The 17,768-nt window shown below is 43.3% G+C and overlaps 1 protein-coding gene across 1 annotated transcript in view; it reads left to right on the forward strand.

Annotated features, from left to right (window-relative positions):
- polb (polymerase (DNA directed), beta) overlaps positions 1-17,768 on the forward strand; it is a 203,014-nt gene that overhangs the window by 143,099 nt on the left and 42,147 nt on the right. Inside the window, exon 12 of the mRNA XM_070866249.1 lies at positions 12,016-12,080. Within this exon, the coding sequence (XP_070722350.1) occupies positions 12,016-12,080 (65 nt within the window). The remainder of the gene's footprint in view (positions 1-12,015; positions 12,081-17,768) is intronic.

Here is a 17,768-nt window from a genome sequence, read left to right on the forward strand (position 1 = left end):
ACCATATGCCATATGCACACCAATCTCTTGTGTGGGACCTTGTCAAAAGCCTTTTGAAAGTCCAAAAAAAACACATCCACTGATTCTCCCTTGTCCACTCTACTAGTTACATCCTCATAAAATTCTAGAAGATTTGTCAAGCATGATTTCCCTTGCATAAATTCATGCTGACTTGGACCGTCCTGTCATTGCTTTCCAGATATGCTGCTATTACATCTTTAATATTTCCAACATTTACCCTACTACCAATGTCAAGCTAACCGGTCTATAATTCCCCGTTTTCTCTCTCGTTCCTTTTTTAAAAAGTAGGGTTACATTAGCTACCCTCCAATCCATAGGAACTGATCCAGAGTCTATAGAATGTTGGAAAATGACCACCAATGCATCCACTATTTCTAGGGCCACTTCTTTAAGTACCCTGGGATGCAGACTATCAGGATGTGAGACTAAGCACAACTGCTCTTTCACAGAGCCAGCGCAGGTACAGCAGACCGAATGGCCTCCTTCTGTGCTTAACGTTTATATGATTGTGATATCCCTGGGAACATCTGCTTAAGAATATTCATTATGTGCAGATTAATCTTTTATTTAAAGCAGCTGTAGTTGTTATTTGATGTTTTAAACATCTGAAGATCCATAGCATCACATTCCTAAAAAAGTGTACAGATGGATCAGCATTTGAATTTTGGGGAGATAGTCGTCCTTTCAAATGTATGTTAGTCAAACATTTGTTTTATGGACGTGACTTGCAAGAACAACTGTTTACTCCTTGCAATTGTGGATAAGCTAAAAGGTCACTTCCCATTAGTTTCCAGTGTCCCTAGCCCTATCTGCAGAATTTGATTGCAATTTATTAAGTGCAGATCCCGCATCCGTCGAGTTAATTTGGAGTATACCGTGTGTTTGCCACGCACCTATAATTGGGATATATTTTTGGAGTGCCAGACTTCAGGTAGTAACTTAATAATGTTGAAGTTGCTGGCAGGAATGATGTGTGCAGGAGGTCCGGCTGACTTTTAGCTCCAGACCTTTCCCATCAGAAGTTTTCCAAGCCAGGTGAGCAGCTGTCTGCACAGCGGGCTGCCTGTGAGACACAAGTACGCAGACTCGAGACTTTAAAGCACTGCAGCGACCACATGCAGGTTTGCCCCACTGATATGTGCCACTGCAAAGCATCTCTATGCAGTTACTTTACTTTAAAAGAAAATAATTACTTAAAAGTTTTTCAGATGGTTTATCGTAAGATACTGGCATCTTTTCAGGGGTAGTGAGTGGTGTGCATGGCTGTTGATGAAAGCTCACATACCCGAGTAATTGGATATTATTCAAGATTCACAATACTGTTTCACAAATGAGAATGCACAATTACAGTTGCTAATTGTAGACGAGGCTCAGTGTCTGCAGAGAGGAAATAATTTCTGAAGTTTCAGTGCAACTTTTTAGGATTTTAATTCATGTTACTGAGGTGGTAATGTCAGTATTTACAGACATGCATGCACAGCTCACAGGGTTCCCATTTGTGAAAGGAACAATGTCAGCTAACCGAGTATTGTAAAACGTTATTAATATCCAATGAAGTATACAGTCCCTTTTCCCCTTTTTATTGTGATGTAAATAGTCTGTACTTGCATATTGCTGCCCATCGATACTCATGTTGGTGCAAGGATCAGGGATAATTCTGGGTTTCAAATCAGCAGTGCTCACACTTCTATTAGAATTTACATTATCTCACGTCACAAAGAGTTGAAGGTGTTTATTCTGTGTGTATGGGAACTGATGTGCAGCCTTGATAATCTTTCTCGTTCCAGATACCATCTTCCAATTGATAAAAAGAAGCTTCTTGGTGTTACCCATGACTAGCGCACAGTAACACTGAACATGCTTAAAGCCTAGTGAAACTATTCAACAGCATTGCTGCTCAAGATGTCAATCACTGTTAATTAATATATTAAAACATTCTCTAAATGAGGCTGGGCTATCAATCAAAGTCCACCGAATGTAGTTCCTGGCTTAGGGAGTGAACAATCAGTCCATATATGGCAGCTTGTGTGTTAACTACCACCTCCTGGAGGTTTGCAAAATAAATCCTTGCTCGAGTTGGCTGTTGACCCATGCAGTTCTCATTCGCAGTACTATCCACTGGAGTTTGTTGTATAACATGGCTCTTGGTTTGTAAAAAATCTCTTTACTTCCCTTTGAGGACTCTGTTTTAAAACTTGTCACCACAACATAATCAAGGCATTGTTGCCCAGTGACTACTGTACTGGACGAGTAACACAGAGGTTATGAGTTCAAATCCTACCTTAGAAAACTGAAGTTTAATTTTAAAAATCTGGTACCTTGTGGGCTGGCACCAGAAAAAGGCATTTTGTCATTAAGAATAAACCCAATCGCGTCAATAATATCCTTCAGAGATAGTAACTTACAAAATTTTTTGAGGATGTTTCCAGTAGAGTGGATAAGGGAGAACCAGTTGATGTGGTATATTTGGACTTTCAGAAGGCGTTCGACAAGGTCCCACACAAGAGATTGATGTGCAAAGTTAGAGCACATGGGATTGGGGGTAGTGTACTGACATGGATTGAGAACTGGTTGTCAGACAGGAAGCAAAGAGTAGGAGTAAATGGGTACTTTTCAGAATGGCAGGCAGTGACTAGTGGGGTACCGCAAGGTTCTGTGCTGGGGCCCCAGCTGTTTACACTGTACATTAATGATTTAGATTAGGGGATTAAATGTAGTATCTCCAAATTTGCGGATGACACTAAGTTGGGTGGCAGTGTGAGCTGCGAGGAGGATGCTGTGAGGCTGCAGAGCGACTTGGATAGGTTAGGTGAGTGGGCAAATGCATGGCAGATGAAGTATAATGTGGATAAATGTGAGGTTATCCACTTTGGTGGTAAAAACAGAGAGACAGACTATTATCTGAATGGTGACAGATTAGGAAAAGGGGAGGTGCAAAGAGACCTGGGTGTCATGGTACATCAGTCATTGAAGGTTGGCATGCAGGTGCAGCAGGCGGTTAAGAAAGCAAATGGCATGTTGGCCTTCATAGCAAGGGGATTTGAGTACAGGGGCAGGGAGGTGTTGCTACAGTTGTACAGGGCATTGGTGAGGCCACACCTGGAGTATTGTGTACAGTTTTGGTCTCCTAACCTGAGGAAGGATATTCTTGCTATTGAGGGAGTGCAGCGAAGGTTCACCAGACTGATTCCCGGGATGGCGGGACTGACCTATCAAGAAAGACTGGATCAACTGGGCTTGTATTCACTGGAGTTCAGAAGAATGAGAGGGGACCTCATAGAAACATATAAAATTCTGACGGGGTTAGACAGGTTAGATGCAGGAAGAATGTTCCCAATGTTGGGGAAGTCCAGAACCAGGGGTCACAGTCTAAGGATAAGGGGTAAGCCATTTAGGACCGAGATGCGGAGGAACTTCTTCACCCAGAGAGTGGTGAACCTGTGGAATTCTCTACCACAGAAAGTTGTTGAGGCCAATTCACTAAATATATTCAAAAAGGAGTTAGATGAGGTCCTTACTGCTAGGGGGATCAAGGGGTATGGCGAGAAAGCAGGAATGGGGTACTGAAGTTGAATGTTCAGCCATGAACTCATTGAATGGCGGTGCAGGCTAGAAGGGCCGAATGGCCTACTCCTGCACCTATTTTCTATGTTTCTATGTTTCTAAAAGGGAATTGGATATATACCTGAAAAGGAGAAATTTGCAGGGCTATGGAGAAAGAGCAGTGAAGTGGGGTTAATTGGATAACACTTTCAAAGAGCTGGCACAGGCATGATGGGCTGAACGGCCTCCTGTGCTGTAAGATTCTATGAGGGATGGACCTCCTGCCCCTACCCCGTCTGACCTACATGTGACTCCAGGCCCATACTATGTGGCTGACTCTAAATGCCGTCAAGGCAACTAAGGATAGGCATTATATACTGTCTTGCCAGTGTCACCCTGATCCCAAGACCGAATATTAAAAAAATTGTAATCTGGTCATAGAGACGATAAAATGCTCATGGGCTGCAGTGCAGTTTCAGATCTGAATTTTACATCCATTAAGTTGCAGTTCAAACATACTTGTGCTATATCCATTGCTGTTCCTGCTTTTAAGGTGATGCTGTGGAAGTAAAAAACAATCATAAGCTTCCCAAAGGCCCACTTTGTTCAGGTTCTCTGCAATACGAATGAGAAAGTTCCAGGTTTAATAGCCTTGGACCATTTGTATGGAAGGTGCTATTGTTGTTGAAGGCTGAAATAAGATTTGTGTCTTTTGTAATCAATGAGAGAGGATCCTTGTTTAACTGAATGCAGACTGTTTACAGCTCAAACTCCTTGTATTGCGACCCATAGATTCTTGTTCTGATAACAGGGGCAAGGCTGTTAAATTATGTAAGTACAGGAAGCAGGGAGAGACAACAAGTTGAATGTTTTGACACGTTGTCATGCTTCACTGGAAATGTGGCTTGAGCAAAACTCCTGAATGAAGCATCAGTTGGTGCTTTTCACAATCTGTATTTTCCTTTCAACTGCTCCATTTCATTGTTTAAATATGAAAGATTTATTTATCTTGCATGATGTAATCTTCATTTTGCAGTGACATTGTAAATCTGTAATCAAAAAATGATGAAAGGGTCATGTGGATGGGCTTGTAATGATTTCCATAAGGCTAGTCTATTGGTACTGAAATATGCTTTTATCACATATCTATAGATATTCATTTTATTTGTTTTTTTTAACTTAGATGGCCAGTTTATTGCAGGCCTTGGTGTATTGGATATGTACCAATTCAACACTTACCTATTTTCACCTTTTCAAAACTATTGAAACCATTTGTACTTGGTTTGTCTTTCCCTTGTATAGGACCATTTGTTTTAAAGGTGTTCCATATGTATAGACACACAATGTTTAGGTTATAGTCTGAGGCTGATAGACTACATTAGTGAAAGGAACATTATTCCAATTTTAAGCCTGTGGCTGAAAAAAACATTGATTTTCACCAAATAAGGCATTAGTTTAATTGTCAACTGCAAATGATGCAAAGGAGAACTCCAGTATCAGATTTAATACATTTCAAAAGTACTTTCTCCTCTTACACATCTTCTCCATTTGTTCAAAATGAAAAGTTTTATTTATCATAATTTTCTTCCTTTTCATCTTCCAACATTACAGTACATTTCTGACAGAAACAACTTAGCCAACTTTACTTTAACACGCCTCCAAATGCTATTGGAGAATTTGCTTTGTTTGAACACTTCCCTCGTGATAATCATCACCGTGCATGTTATGGAAGCATTTGGAAAATGATTTTCGCTGTGGCAAAGACACACAGGTCAAAAATTACGTTAGGAGTAAGAACAGAAGATGAGTGGATCCTTTTTTATCCAAAATGCTAATTGGACTTTTAATGTTACCAGGGCAGATTATTGAAACGGAGGTGTGTGAAAGGGTCAAAAAGAGAATTGGAAGTGTTTCTGGAGAGAGAAGAGCTGAGAGGTATAGTGAGTAGGTAGGCAAGGTTGTCCTGGAGAAATGACATATTTGAGCTTAATGTTCTTCGGTAAAAGATTGCATTGCTTACTTTGTCAACAGGAAGTAATTAGGCAGATTTGAACTCTGAGCAGGGAAACTGCTCTGACAAGTTGATTTCCCGCCTGGCAGAGGCAGCAGAAGGTCATGCCGATTTTAGACAGGGCCTCGTTTAGATATCGCCAGTCTACTTCCCAGCCAGAATGGGCATTGAAGAGGGTGCTGAACAGCTGCCAGCTGGTGAAGATCAGACAACTAAGGACCATCAGGAGACTTCCATGCAAGAGGGTTTTTTGGTGGGGAGGAGGGGGTGGATTGCAGTGGTGAGTTCAGGGCAGGGAATGCTGCGACTTTCCCTGTGGCTGCCCGGAGGAGATTTCCTCATCCTGGTTGGTATATTCTGCCTCCTTTGGAAAGAACTACTGACACAGCAGCTCTAAGAAGCTTTGGAAAGGTGAATAACATGGACATTGTTATATCATTATCGTAGGCAGTCCCTCGTATCGAGGATGACTTGCTTCCACGCCAAAAAGGGATGAGGTGTTTCAATGAAGGACCTAATATTCCAGGTCCCGAACTACATCCTGAAGGGTGGAAGATGCCTGTGCGTAGATTTTTTTAACATGGGGTGGCCGTTGCACACCAGCCACCACAAGGGCTTGACAGAGCTAGGTCTTGGTCCAGTGGCAAGGATTACCCAAGGCGACTGGAGACCAGCTCTGCTGCACGGACCTAGTGCGCACACATATCGCAGTGTGGGCTGGCCCGTGCTGCCCCTGGGCCCTCGCCTCTCCTGGGCCCCGATCACGTCACTCCATGATCACTCGCCACTCCTACGCTCCAACCTTGCTGCTCCTGCTGTACCTGCCCATGTTCCAATCAGCAACCCGGACCTTGATGACGTCCAATCCAGTCGCCCTCTTCACAGCCGTCTCTCTCCAGCACGCGCTGTATCTTGAAGTGGTATGCTTCTTTGAAGACCCCGACCTGCTGATGGTCCTTACAGATCGGGGCCACCGCGCCGAATATCATAACAGCATTGAAATTAAGTGTTTGAAAGGGACTGTGTATGTTCTGATTATCCCCACTGGTAACTTGTGCTTACTGCTAACTTATTTTGAGCATGCATTATTCAAAAAAAGTACGTCCTTTTGAAATTTGTAATTGTACTCCTATATCTTTATTTCTGTCCATGTTTTGTTATGTGCTTTGCACTTTGTAAATTGTTGCTAATTCAATGGGAAAGTGATCCAGCAAAAGGTAGGACATAACTACTTTTAAATAAAACTTACAGACAACAATCTGCCCAGTAGAACTTTGAGTATTGCAATTCTACAAGTTCTTCATTCCTCTTTAGAGTTACAAAATGCTCTGAGATCAGACTCATAGAATGGTTACAGCATGGAAGACGGTCATTTGCCCCGTCGAGCCTGTTCCGACTCTCAGCCAGTCCCACTCCTCCTGCCCTTTCCCCATAGCCCTGCAAATTTTTTTCCTTCAGGTACTTATCCAACTCCCTTTTAAATGATAAGATTGAGTCTGCCTCCACCACCCTTTCAGGCCGTGCATTCCCGAACCCAACCACTTGCTGCGTGAAAAAGTTTTTTCTTGCATTGCCTTTGGTTCTTCTGCCAATCACCTTAAACCTGTGTCCTCTGGTTCTCGACCGTTCTGCCAATGGGAACAGTTTTTCTCTCTCTCTTCTCTGCCAGACCCTGCATGATTTTGAACACCTCGATCAAATTTCCTCTCAATCTTCTCTGCCCCAAGGACAACAACCCCAGCTTCTCCAGTTTTTCCACGTAACTGAAGTCCCTCATCTCTAGAGCCATTCTCGTAAATCTTTTCTGCATCTTCTCTAAGGCCTTCACATCCTTCCTAAAGTGTGGTGCCCAGAATTGAACATACGACTCCAGTTGGGGCTGAACCAGTGATTTATACAGGTTCATCATAATTTCCACACTTTTGTACTCAATATCTCTATTTATGAAGCCCAGTATCCCATAAGTCTTTTTAACTGCTTTCTCAACCTGTCCTGCCACCTTCAAGAATTTGTGCACATATACCCCTAGGTCCCTCTGTTCGTGCACCCACTTTAGGATTGTACCATTTAGTTTATATGTCCTCTCACATTTTGGTAGAAAAAATATCACGTCACACTTTTCTGAGTTAAATTTCATCTGCCACGTGTCCGCCCATTTCATCAGCCTGTCTATATCTTCCTGAAATCTATCACTCTCCTCCTCACTGTTCACTATTCTTCCAAGTTTTGTGTCATCTGCAAATTTTGAAATTGTGCCCTGTATACCTACATCCAAGTCATTAATATATATCAAGAAAAGCAGTGGTTAGAACCAACCCCTGGGGAGCACCACTGTATGCCTTCCTCCAAAAAACAACTGTTCACCGCTACTCTCTGTTTCCTGTCACTTAGCCAATTTCGTATCCATGTTGTCATTCTCCCTTTTATTCCATGGGCTTCATAGAAACATAGAAAATAGGTGCAGGAGTAGGCCATTCGGCCCCTCGAGCCTGGTTGATCATGCAACTTTGCTGGCAAGCCTATTATGTGACACTTTGTCGAACGCCTTTTGGAAATCCATGTACACTACATCAACTGCATTCCCTCATCGACCCTATCTGTTACCTCATCAAAAAACTCGATCAAGTTGGTTAAACACGATTTACCTTTAACAAATCTGTGCTGGCTTTCCTTAATTAATCTATACCTATCCAAATGATAATTTTGTCCCTGATCACTGTTTTTAAAAGCTTCCCCACTACCAAGGTGAAACTGACTGGCCTGTAGTTGCTGGGTTTATCATACCCTCTTTGAACAAGGGTGTAACAATCCTCCACTCCTCTGGCACCCCCCCCCCCCCCCCCCGGTTTCTATGGCGGATTGGAATATTATGGCCAGTACCTCTGCGATTTCCGCGCCCTCAATTCCCTCAGCATCCTAGGATGCATTCCTTCCGCTCCTGGTGATTTATCTACTATATGTACAGCCAGCCTTTCTAATACCTCTATCAACTTTTATCCTATCAGGTGTCACCACTTCCCCCTCCTTCACATGGCTGTGGCTGGATCCTCTTTCTTGGTGAAGACAGATGCAAAGTACTCGTCTAGTCCCTCAGCCATACCCTCTGCCTGCATGTATAGGTCCCCTTTTTGGTCCCTAATTGGCCCCATCCCTCCTCTTACTACCCTTTTACTATTGCCTATAGAAGACTTTATGTTGACTGCCATTCTGTTCTCATACCCTCTCTTTGCCCCTTTTATTTTCTTTTTCACTTCCCCTCTGACCTTTCTATTTAGAGCCTTATTCTCGGTTGTATTTGCAACCCGACATCAGTCATGCACGCTCTTTTTCTGCTTCATCGTATTCTCTATCTGTTTCGTCATCCAGGGAGTTCTGACTTTAGTTGCCCTACCTTTCCCCCTCGTGGGAATGTACCTCGACTGTACCTGAACTATTTCCTCTTTAAAGGCAGCCCAGTGTTCCATTACAGTTTTGTCTGCCAATCTTTGATTCCAGTTTACTTGGGCCAGATCCGTTCTCATCTCACTGAAATTGGTCTTCCCCCAGTTAAACATTTTTACTCTAGCCTGCACCCTGTCCTTTTCCATAGATAATCTAAACCTTATCTATGATACCTGTTCCCTAAATGTTCCCCTACTGACACTTGCTCCACTTGACCTACCTCATTCCCCAGCATCAGATCCAGCAATGGCTCCTCCCTCGTCGGGCCGGAAACATACTGATCAAGAAAGTTCTCCTGAACACACTTCAGAAATTAACACTATTACGATCCCAGTCTATATCATGCTAGTTGGAGTCCCTCATTATTACTACTCTACAGTTCTTGCACCTCTCTTTAAATTTGCTCCCCCATATCTTACCCACTATTTAGTGGTCTATAGAATACACCTAGTAGTGTACTGGTACCTCTATTATTTCTTAACTATAGCCATATAGATTCTGTCCTTGACCCCTCCAGGACATCCTCCCTCTCCAGCACTGTAACATTCTCCTTAACCAATACTGCCACACCACCTCCTATCTTTCCTGAACACCTTAAACCAGGAATATTTAATAAGCAATCCTGCCCTTTTTTGAGCCAGTGGCTATTTGTGCCTGCAGCTCACTTACCTTGTTTACTATGCTTTGTGCGTTCACTTACATACATTGTAAACCCATCTTAGACCATCCTGTATTCTCTGTCAGTTGGACCCCACCTAATAACTTACTGTTTCTTACTTTAGTGCTCTCTGACTCTTCCAATTCTTTGAGCACTTTATTTCCCCTTTCTAATGTTACATACTGGTGCCCATCCACCTGTTAAATATGTTTAAACCCTCCCCAACAGCACTAGCAAACCTCCCCGTGAGGATATTGGTTCCAGCCCTGTTGAGGTGCAACCCGTCCGGCCTGTACAGGCCCCACCTCCCCCAGAGCCGGTCCCATTGCCCCTGGAATCTGCAGCCCTACCTCCTGCACTATCTCTCCAGCCACGCATTCATCTGCACTATCCTCCTATTTCTATACTCGCACGTGGCACTGGGAGTAATCCAGAGATTACTACCGTTGAGGGCCTGCTCTTTAATCTCTTTCCTACCTCCGTAAAATCTGCCTACAGGACCTCATCCCTCTTTCTACCCATGTCGTTGGTACCAATATGGACCATGACCTCTGGCTATTCATCCTCCCCCCTCAGAATGTTCTGCAGCCGCTCAGAGACATCCTTAACCCTGGCACCAGAGAGGCAACATACCATCCTGGAGTCACGTCTGCGGCCGCAGAAATGCCTGTCTACTCATGTTGTTTATAAATTAAATGGCAAACAAGATTACAGAATGATGAGCCGTATTGTAAAACGCATGTAATTCACCAAGTCTTGTTAAAGAGGAACTCGATTGGCCAAATTGAGTGGGATAAATAACAGCATTTCTCCATGAGCACAATGGTTTCAACTCATTATATTACAAGTTCACGACATACATTTGATACAGTGAATGTGTTGTAGGGTAGATTGGGAGATCTGAGGGTGGATTAAAACATTTGGGTATGCCTTGGATTTTTATCAGTTGTGATAATTGTAGTTAAATGGTGTACAGCAATTGAATGTTAAATGCACACAGGTGCTGGGACTCACTTGTTCTAATATATACAGTAGACTGGGGAAGGGTGACAAGCTGATTTTGGGGAACAATGTGTGTCTCTGTAAATAAAGGCTTGTAAGTAACTAAGACTAGGCTCTAGTGTTCTATCCTTCACCACTTGGCTGTCTGACTTTTACAAGTTGTCTATACCTCCATCATGAAACAAACTGGAATGTTCATTGGTTCTATGTTAACACATGAACTTGTAAAATCGACGGTCTGATTTGCATACCAGCAGTCATTACTTCATAACGAAGAATAACTGTCAACGTAAAAAAAACACAGCAAAAGCAGTATCACGAGAACAAACTCAAAACTGTCAAAGGGAACATATAGATCTTTGACCTTTTGATCTTTAACAATTTATTTATGCTGCAATGAGTGATTTGCCTCTGCCACCCCGATGCTCAGTTGGAAGAAACATGCTAGAGAAGACTGGAATAATCAACGCTCACCGTTTATAAAAAAAAAAAATTCTCCCTCATTGGGATTGTCCATTTCATCTCAGCACCTTCCACCGAGTGGGTATAGCTGAGTTTAAAAACTGAGCAGTTGTGTTGTGTCATTCTTGCAGAGCACGTTGCTGTTCTATATTAATATATCTTACAAGTCACGGTTCTTCTGACTTGAACGCTTGCACATTAGGCTCCAGGGTCGTTTTCCATTTACTTTGCTGCGTGCAAGTGCTTCTCATTGATTTCACTAGATTCTTTCTGCGTTTGATTGGAATGAATCATATGGGAAGACTTCAACCACAAGAGTGCAGTATTGCTACTCATTGAAGTGGTGCACAAGTTACTGCGTTATAGTTACCATATTGAGCAAATAGTGGCTATTTCCCTTGGAGGGAGGTTAGCAGTATCTGCACTTAATTTGGCTTGTGATGAGAGATTGGAACTGAACCAATCCATCAAGCCCATCAAGCTGATTCCTTTTGCAAACATGGATATTTTACACCAACCTGTCCAATTTTCTGAGCCAACATTCTGTAAAGTTGCTTCCTGGCCACCAAAACTAGCAAAGTGAAAACGAGGAATGTCACTCTCCCCTTAACTGTGGAGGCTTTGTCTGTGAGAGTGGTAGCCTTGAACTTGCTTACATAACTGCAGCAACCATGCTGGTGCAAGTCCCACTTTGTACTTCCAAGATGCCAAAAGAACAGTGGCATGTTTTATGGTCATGGTGCTCCGCCACACGCACGACGGGCTGAATTGGCCTCCTTCTGTGCTGAATGCTGGTATGATTATCACTAGGGCCTGGTATACTTGTGGTATGGTGTTTTGCTGACACTTTCTTTTTTTGCCTTCTCTTCTTCAACAGGGTGTCTGTCGGTTGCCAGATGATAGTGATAGCAGTGAGTATCCATTCAGGAGAATTGACATCAGGTGAGTTAAATACATAATTTTTAACATCTCTCAAAGTCACCTAGAACGGCTTCTCTTCCCGCCCCCACATCGTTGCCTCTGGTGTCCCCCAAGGATCTATCCTATTTCCTATTTCTCATCTACATGCTGCCCCTTGGCGACATTATCTGAAAACATAGCGTCAGTTTCCACATGTACTGTATGCTGATGATACCCAGCTCTTCCTCACTACCACTTCTCTCGACCCCTCCTCGGTCTCTAAATTGTCAGACTGCTTGTCCGACATCCAGTTCTGGATGAGCAGAAATTTTCTCCAATTGAATATCGGGAAGACCGAAGCCATTGTTTTCAGTCCCCGCCACAAACTCCATTCCCTAACCACTGACTCCATCCCTCTCCCCAATTCCTGTGTAATGAGGCAGGAATAATAAACGATCTCCTAGTAAAAGATCCTCTCGGAATGAGTGATCACAGTATGGTTGAATTTGTAATACAGATTGAGGATGAGGAACTAGTGTCTCAAACGAGCGTACTATGCTTAAACAAAGGGGACTACAGTGGGACGAGGGCAGAGTTGGCTAAAGTAGACTGGAAACACAGACTAAACAGTGGCACAATTGAGGAACAGTGGAGGGCTTTTAAAGGGCTCTTTCATAGTGCTCAACAAAAATATATTCCAGTGAAAAAGAAGGGCGGTAAGAGAAGGGATAACCAGCCGTGGATAACCAAGGAAATAAAGGAGCGTATCAAATTAAAAACCAATGCGTATAAGGTGGCCAAGGTTAGTGGGAAACTAGAAGATTGGGAAAATTTTAAACGACAGCAAAGAATGACGAAGAAAGCAATAAAGAAAGGAAAGATAGATTACGAAGGTAAACTTGTGCAAAACATAAAAACAGATAGTAAAAGCTTTTACAGATATATAAAACGGAAAAGAGTGACTAAAGTAAATGTTGATCCCTTAGAAGATGAGTAGGGGGATTTAATAATGGGAAACGTGGAAATGGCTGAGACCTTAAACAATTATTTTGCTTCGGTCTTCATAGTGGAAGACAGAAAAACCATGCCAAAAATTGCTGGTCACAGGAATGTGGGAAGGGAGGACCTTGAGACAATCACTATCACTAGGGGGGTAGTGCTGGACAGGCTAATGGGACTCAAGGTAGACAAGTCCCCTGGTCCTGATGAAATGCATCCCAGGGTATTAAAAGAGATGCCGGAAGTTATAGCAGATGCATTCGTTATAATCTACCAAAAGTCTCTGGACTCTGGGGAGGTACCAGCGGATTGGAAAACAGCTAATGTAACGCCTCTGTTTAAAAAAGGGAGCAGACAAAAGGCAGGTAACTATAGGCCAGTTAGTTTAACATCTGTAGTGGGGAAAATGCTTGAAACTATCATTAAGGAAGAAATAGTGGGACATCTAGATAGGAATAGTGCAATCAAGCAGACGCAGCATGGATTCATGAAGGGGAAATCATGTTTAACTAATTTACTGGAATTCTTTGAGGATATAACGAGCATGGTGGATAGAGGTGTACCGATGGATGTGGTGTATTTAGATTTCCAAAAGGCATTCGATAAGGTGCCACACAAAAGGTTACTGCAGAAGATAAGGGTACGTGGAGTCAGAGGAAATGTATTAGCATGGATCGAGAATTGGCTGGCAAACAGAAAGCAGAGAGTCGGGATAAATGGGTCCTTTTCGGGTTGGAAATCGGTGGTTAGTGGTGTGCCACAGGGATCAGTGCTGGGACCACAACTGTTTACAATATACATAGATGACCTGGAAGAGGGGACAGAGTGTAGTGTAACAAAATTTGCAGATGACACAAAGATTAGTGGGAAAGCGAGTTGTGTAGAGGACACAGAAAGGCTGCAAAGAGATTTAGATAGGTTAAGCGAATGGGCTAAGGTTTGGCAGATGGAATACAATGTCGGAAAGAGTGAGGTCATTCACCTTGGGGGAAAAAAAACAGTAAAAGGGAATATTATTTGAATGGGGAGAAATTACAACATGCTGCGGTGCAGAGGGACCTGGGGGTTCTTGTGCATGAATCCCAAAAAGTTAGTTTGCAGGTGCAGCAGGTAATCAGGAAGGCGAATGGAATGTTGGCCTTCATTGCGAGAGGGATGGAGTACAAAAGCAGGGAGGTCCTTCTGCAACTGTATAGGGTATTGGTGAGGCCGCACCTGGAGTACTGCGTGCAGTTTTGGTCACCTTACTTAAGGAAGGATATACTAGCTTTGGAGGGGGTACAGAGACGATTCACTAGGCTGATTCCGGAGATGAGGGGGTTACCTTATGATGATAGATTGAGTAGACTGGGTCTTTACTCGTTGGAGTTCAGAAGGATGAGGGGGGAATCTTATAGAAACATTTAAAATAATGAAAGGGATAGACAAGATAGAGGCAGAGAGGTTGTTTCCACTGGTCGGGGAGACTAGAACTAAGGGGCACAACCTCAAAATACGGGGGGAGCCAATTTAAAACCGAGTTGAGAAGGAATTTCTTCTCCCAGAGGGTTGTGAATCTGTGGAATTCTCTGCCCAAGGAAGCAGTTGAGGCTAGCTCATTGAATGTATTCAAGTCACAGATAGATAGGTTTTTAACCAATAAGGGAATTAAGGGTTACGGGGAGCGGGCGGGTAAGTGGAGCTGAGTCCACGGCCAGATCAGCCATAGAAACATAGAAACATAGAAAATAGGTGCAGGAGCAGGCCATTCAGCCCTTCTAGCCTGCACCGCCATTCAACGAGTTCATGGCTGAACATGAAACTTCAGTACCCACTTCCTGCTTTCACGCCATACCCCTTGATCCCCCGAGTACTAAGGACTTCATCTAACTCCCTTTTGAATATATTTAGTGAATTGGCCTCAACTACTTCCTGTGGTAGAGAATTCCACAGGTTCACCACTCTCTGGGTGAAGAAGTTTCTCCTTATCTCGGTCCTAAATGGCTTACCCCTTATCCTTAGACTGTGACCCCTGGTTCTGGACTTCCCCAACATTGGGAACATTCTTCCTGCATCCAACCTGTCCAAACCCGTCAGAATTTTAAACGTTTCTATGAGGTCCCCTCTCACTCTTCTGAACTCCAGTGAATACAAGCCCAGTTGATTCAGTCTTTCTTGATAGGTCAGTCCCACCATCCCGGGAATCAGTCTGGTGAATCTTCGCTGCACTCCCTCAACAGCAAGTATGTCCTTCCTCAAGTTAGGAGACCAAAACTGTACACAATACTCCAGGTGTGGCCTCACCAAGGCCCTGTACAACTGTAGCAACACCTCCCTGCCCCTGTACTCAAATCCCCTCGCTATGAAGGCCAACATGCCATTTGCTTTCTTAACCGCCTGCTGTACCTGCATGCCAACCTTCAATGACTGATGTACCATGACACCCAGGTCTCGTTGCACCTTCCCTTTTCCTAATCTGTCACCATTCAGATAATAGTCTGTCTCTCTGTTTTTACCACCAAAGTGGATAACCTCACATTTATCCACATTATACTTCATCTGCCACGCATTTGCCCACTCACCTAACCTATCCAAGTCACTCTGTAGCCTCATAGCATCCTCCTCGCAGCTCACACTGCCACCCAACTTAGTGTCATCCGCAAATTTGGAGATACTACATTTAATCCCTTCGTCTAAATCATTAATGTATAATGTAAACAGCTGGGGCCCCAGCACAGAACCCTGCGGTACCCCACTAGTCACTGCCTGCCATTCCGAAAAGTACCCATTTACTCCTACTCTTTGCTTCCTGTCTGACAACCAGTTCTCAATCCACGTCAGCACACTACCCCCAATCCCATGTGCTTTAACTTTGCACATTAATCTCCTGTGTGGGACCTTGTCGAAAGCCTTCTGAAAGTCCAAATATACCACATCAACTGGTACTCCTTTGTCCACTTTATTGGAAACATCCTCAAAAAATTCCAGAAGATTTGTCAAGCATGATCTCCCTTTTACAAATCCATGCTGACTTGGACCTATCATGTCACCATTTTCCAAATGCGCTGCTATGACATCCTTAATAATTGATTCCATCATTTTACCCACTACTGAGGTCAGGCTGACCGGTCTATAATTCCCTGTTTTCTCTCTCCCTCCTTTTTTAAAAAGTGGGGTTACATTGGCTACCCTCCACTCGATAGGAACTGATCCAGAGTCAATGGAATGTTGGAAAATGACTGTCAATGCATCCGCTATTTCCAAGGCCACCTCCTTAAGTACTCTGGGATGCAGTCCATCAGGCCCTGGGGATTTATCGGCCTTCAATCCCATCAATTTCCCCAACACAATTTCCCGACTAATAAAGATTTCCCTCAGTTCCTCCTCTTTAATAGACCCTCTGACCACTTTTATATCCGGAAGGTTGTTTGTGTCCTCCTTAGTGAATACTGAACCAAAGTACTTGTTCAATTGGTCTGCCATTTCTTTGTTCCCCGTTATGACTTCCCCTGATTCTGACTGCAGGGGACCTACGTTTGTTTTTACTAACCTCTTTCTCTTTACATACCTATAGAAACTTTTGCAATCCGCCTTAATGTTCCCTGCAAGCTTCTTCTCGTACTCTATTTTCCCTGCCCTAATCAAACCCTTTGTCCTCCTCTGCTGAGTTCTAAATTTCTCCCAGTCCTCAGGTTCGCTGCTATTTCTGGCCAATTTGTATGCCACTTCCTTGGCTTTAATACTATCCCTGATTTCCCTAGATAGCCACGGTTGAGCCACCTTCCCTTTTTTATTTTTACGCCAGACAGGAATGTACAATTGTTGTAATTCATCCATGCGTTCTCTAAATGTCTGCCATTGCCCATCCACAGTCAACCCCTTAAGTATCATTAGCCAATCTATCTTAGCCAATTCATGCCTCATACCTTCAAAGTTACCCTTCTTTAAGTTCTGGACCATGGTCTCTGAATTAACTGTTTCATTCTCCATCCTAATGCAGAATTCCACCATATTATGGTCACTCTTCCCCAAGGGGCCTCGCACAATGAGATTGCTAATTAATCCTCTCTCATTACACAACACCCAGTCTAAGATGGCCTCCCCCCTAGTTGGTTCCTCGACATATTGGTCTAGAAAACCATCCCTTATGCATTCCAGGAAATCCTCCTCCACCGTATTGCTTCCAGTTTGGCTAGCCCAATCTATGTGCATATTAAAGTCACCCATTATAACTGCTGCACCTTTATTGCATGCACTCCTAATTTCCTGTTTGATGCCCTCCCCAACATCACTACTACTGTTTGGAGGTCTGTACACAACTCCCACTAACGATTTTTGCCCTTTAGTGTTCTGCAGCTCCACCCATATAGATTCCACATCATCCAAGCTAATGTCTTTCCTAACTATTGCATTAATCTCCTCTTTAACCAGTAATGCTACCCCACCTCCTTTTCCTTTTATTCTATCCTTCCTGAATGTTGAATACCCCTGGATGTTGAGTTCCCAGCCCTGATCATCCTGGAGCCACGTCTCCGTAATCCCAATCACATCATATTTGTTAACATCTATTTGCACAATTAATTCATCCACCTTATTGCGGATACTCCTTGCATTAAGACACAAAGCCTTCAGGCTTGTTTTTTTAACACCCTTTGTCCTTTTAGAATTTTGCTGTACAGTGGCCCTTTTTGTTCTTTGCCTTGGGTTTCTCTGCCCTCCACTTTTCCTCATCTCCTTTCTGTCTTTTGCTTT

Source organism: Pristiophorus japonicus, chromosome 22 (genome assembly GCF_044704955.1).
Source record: "Pristiophorus japonicus isolate sPriJap1 chromosome 22, sPriJap1.hap1, whole genome shotgun sequence".
Lineage (NCBI taxonomy): Eukaryota > Metazoa > Chordata > Chondrichthyes > Pristiophoridae > Pristiophorus > Pristiophorus japonicus.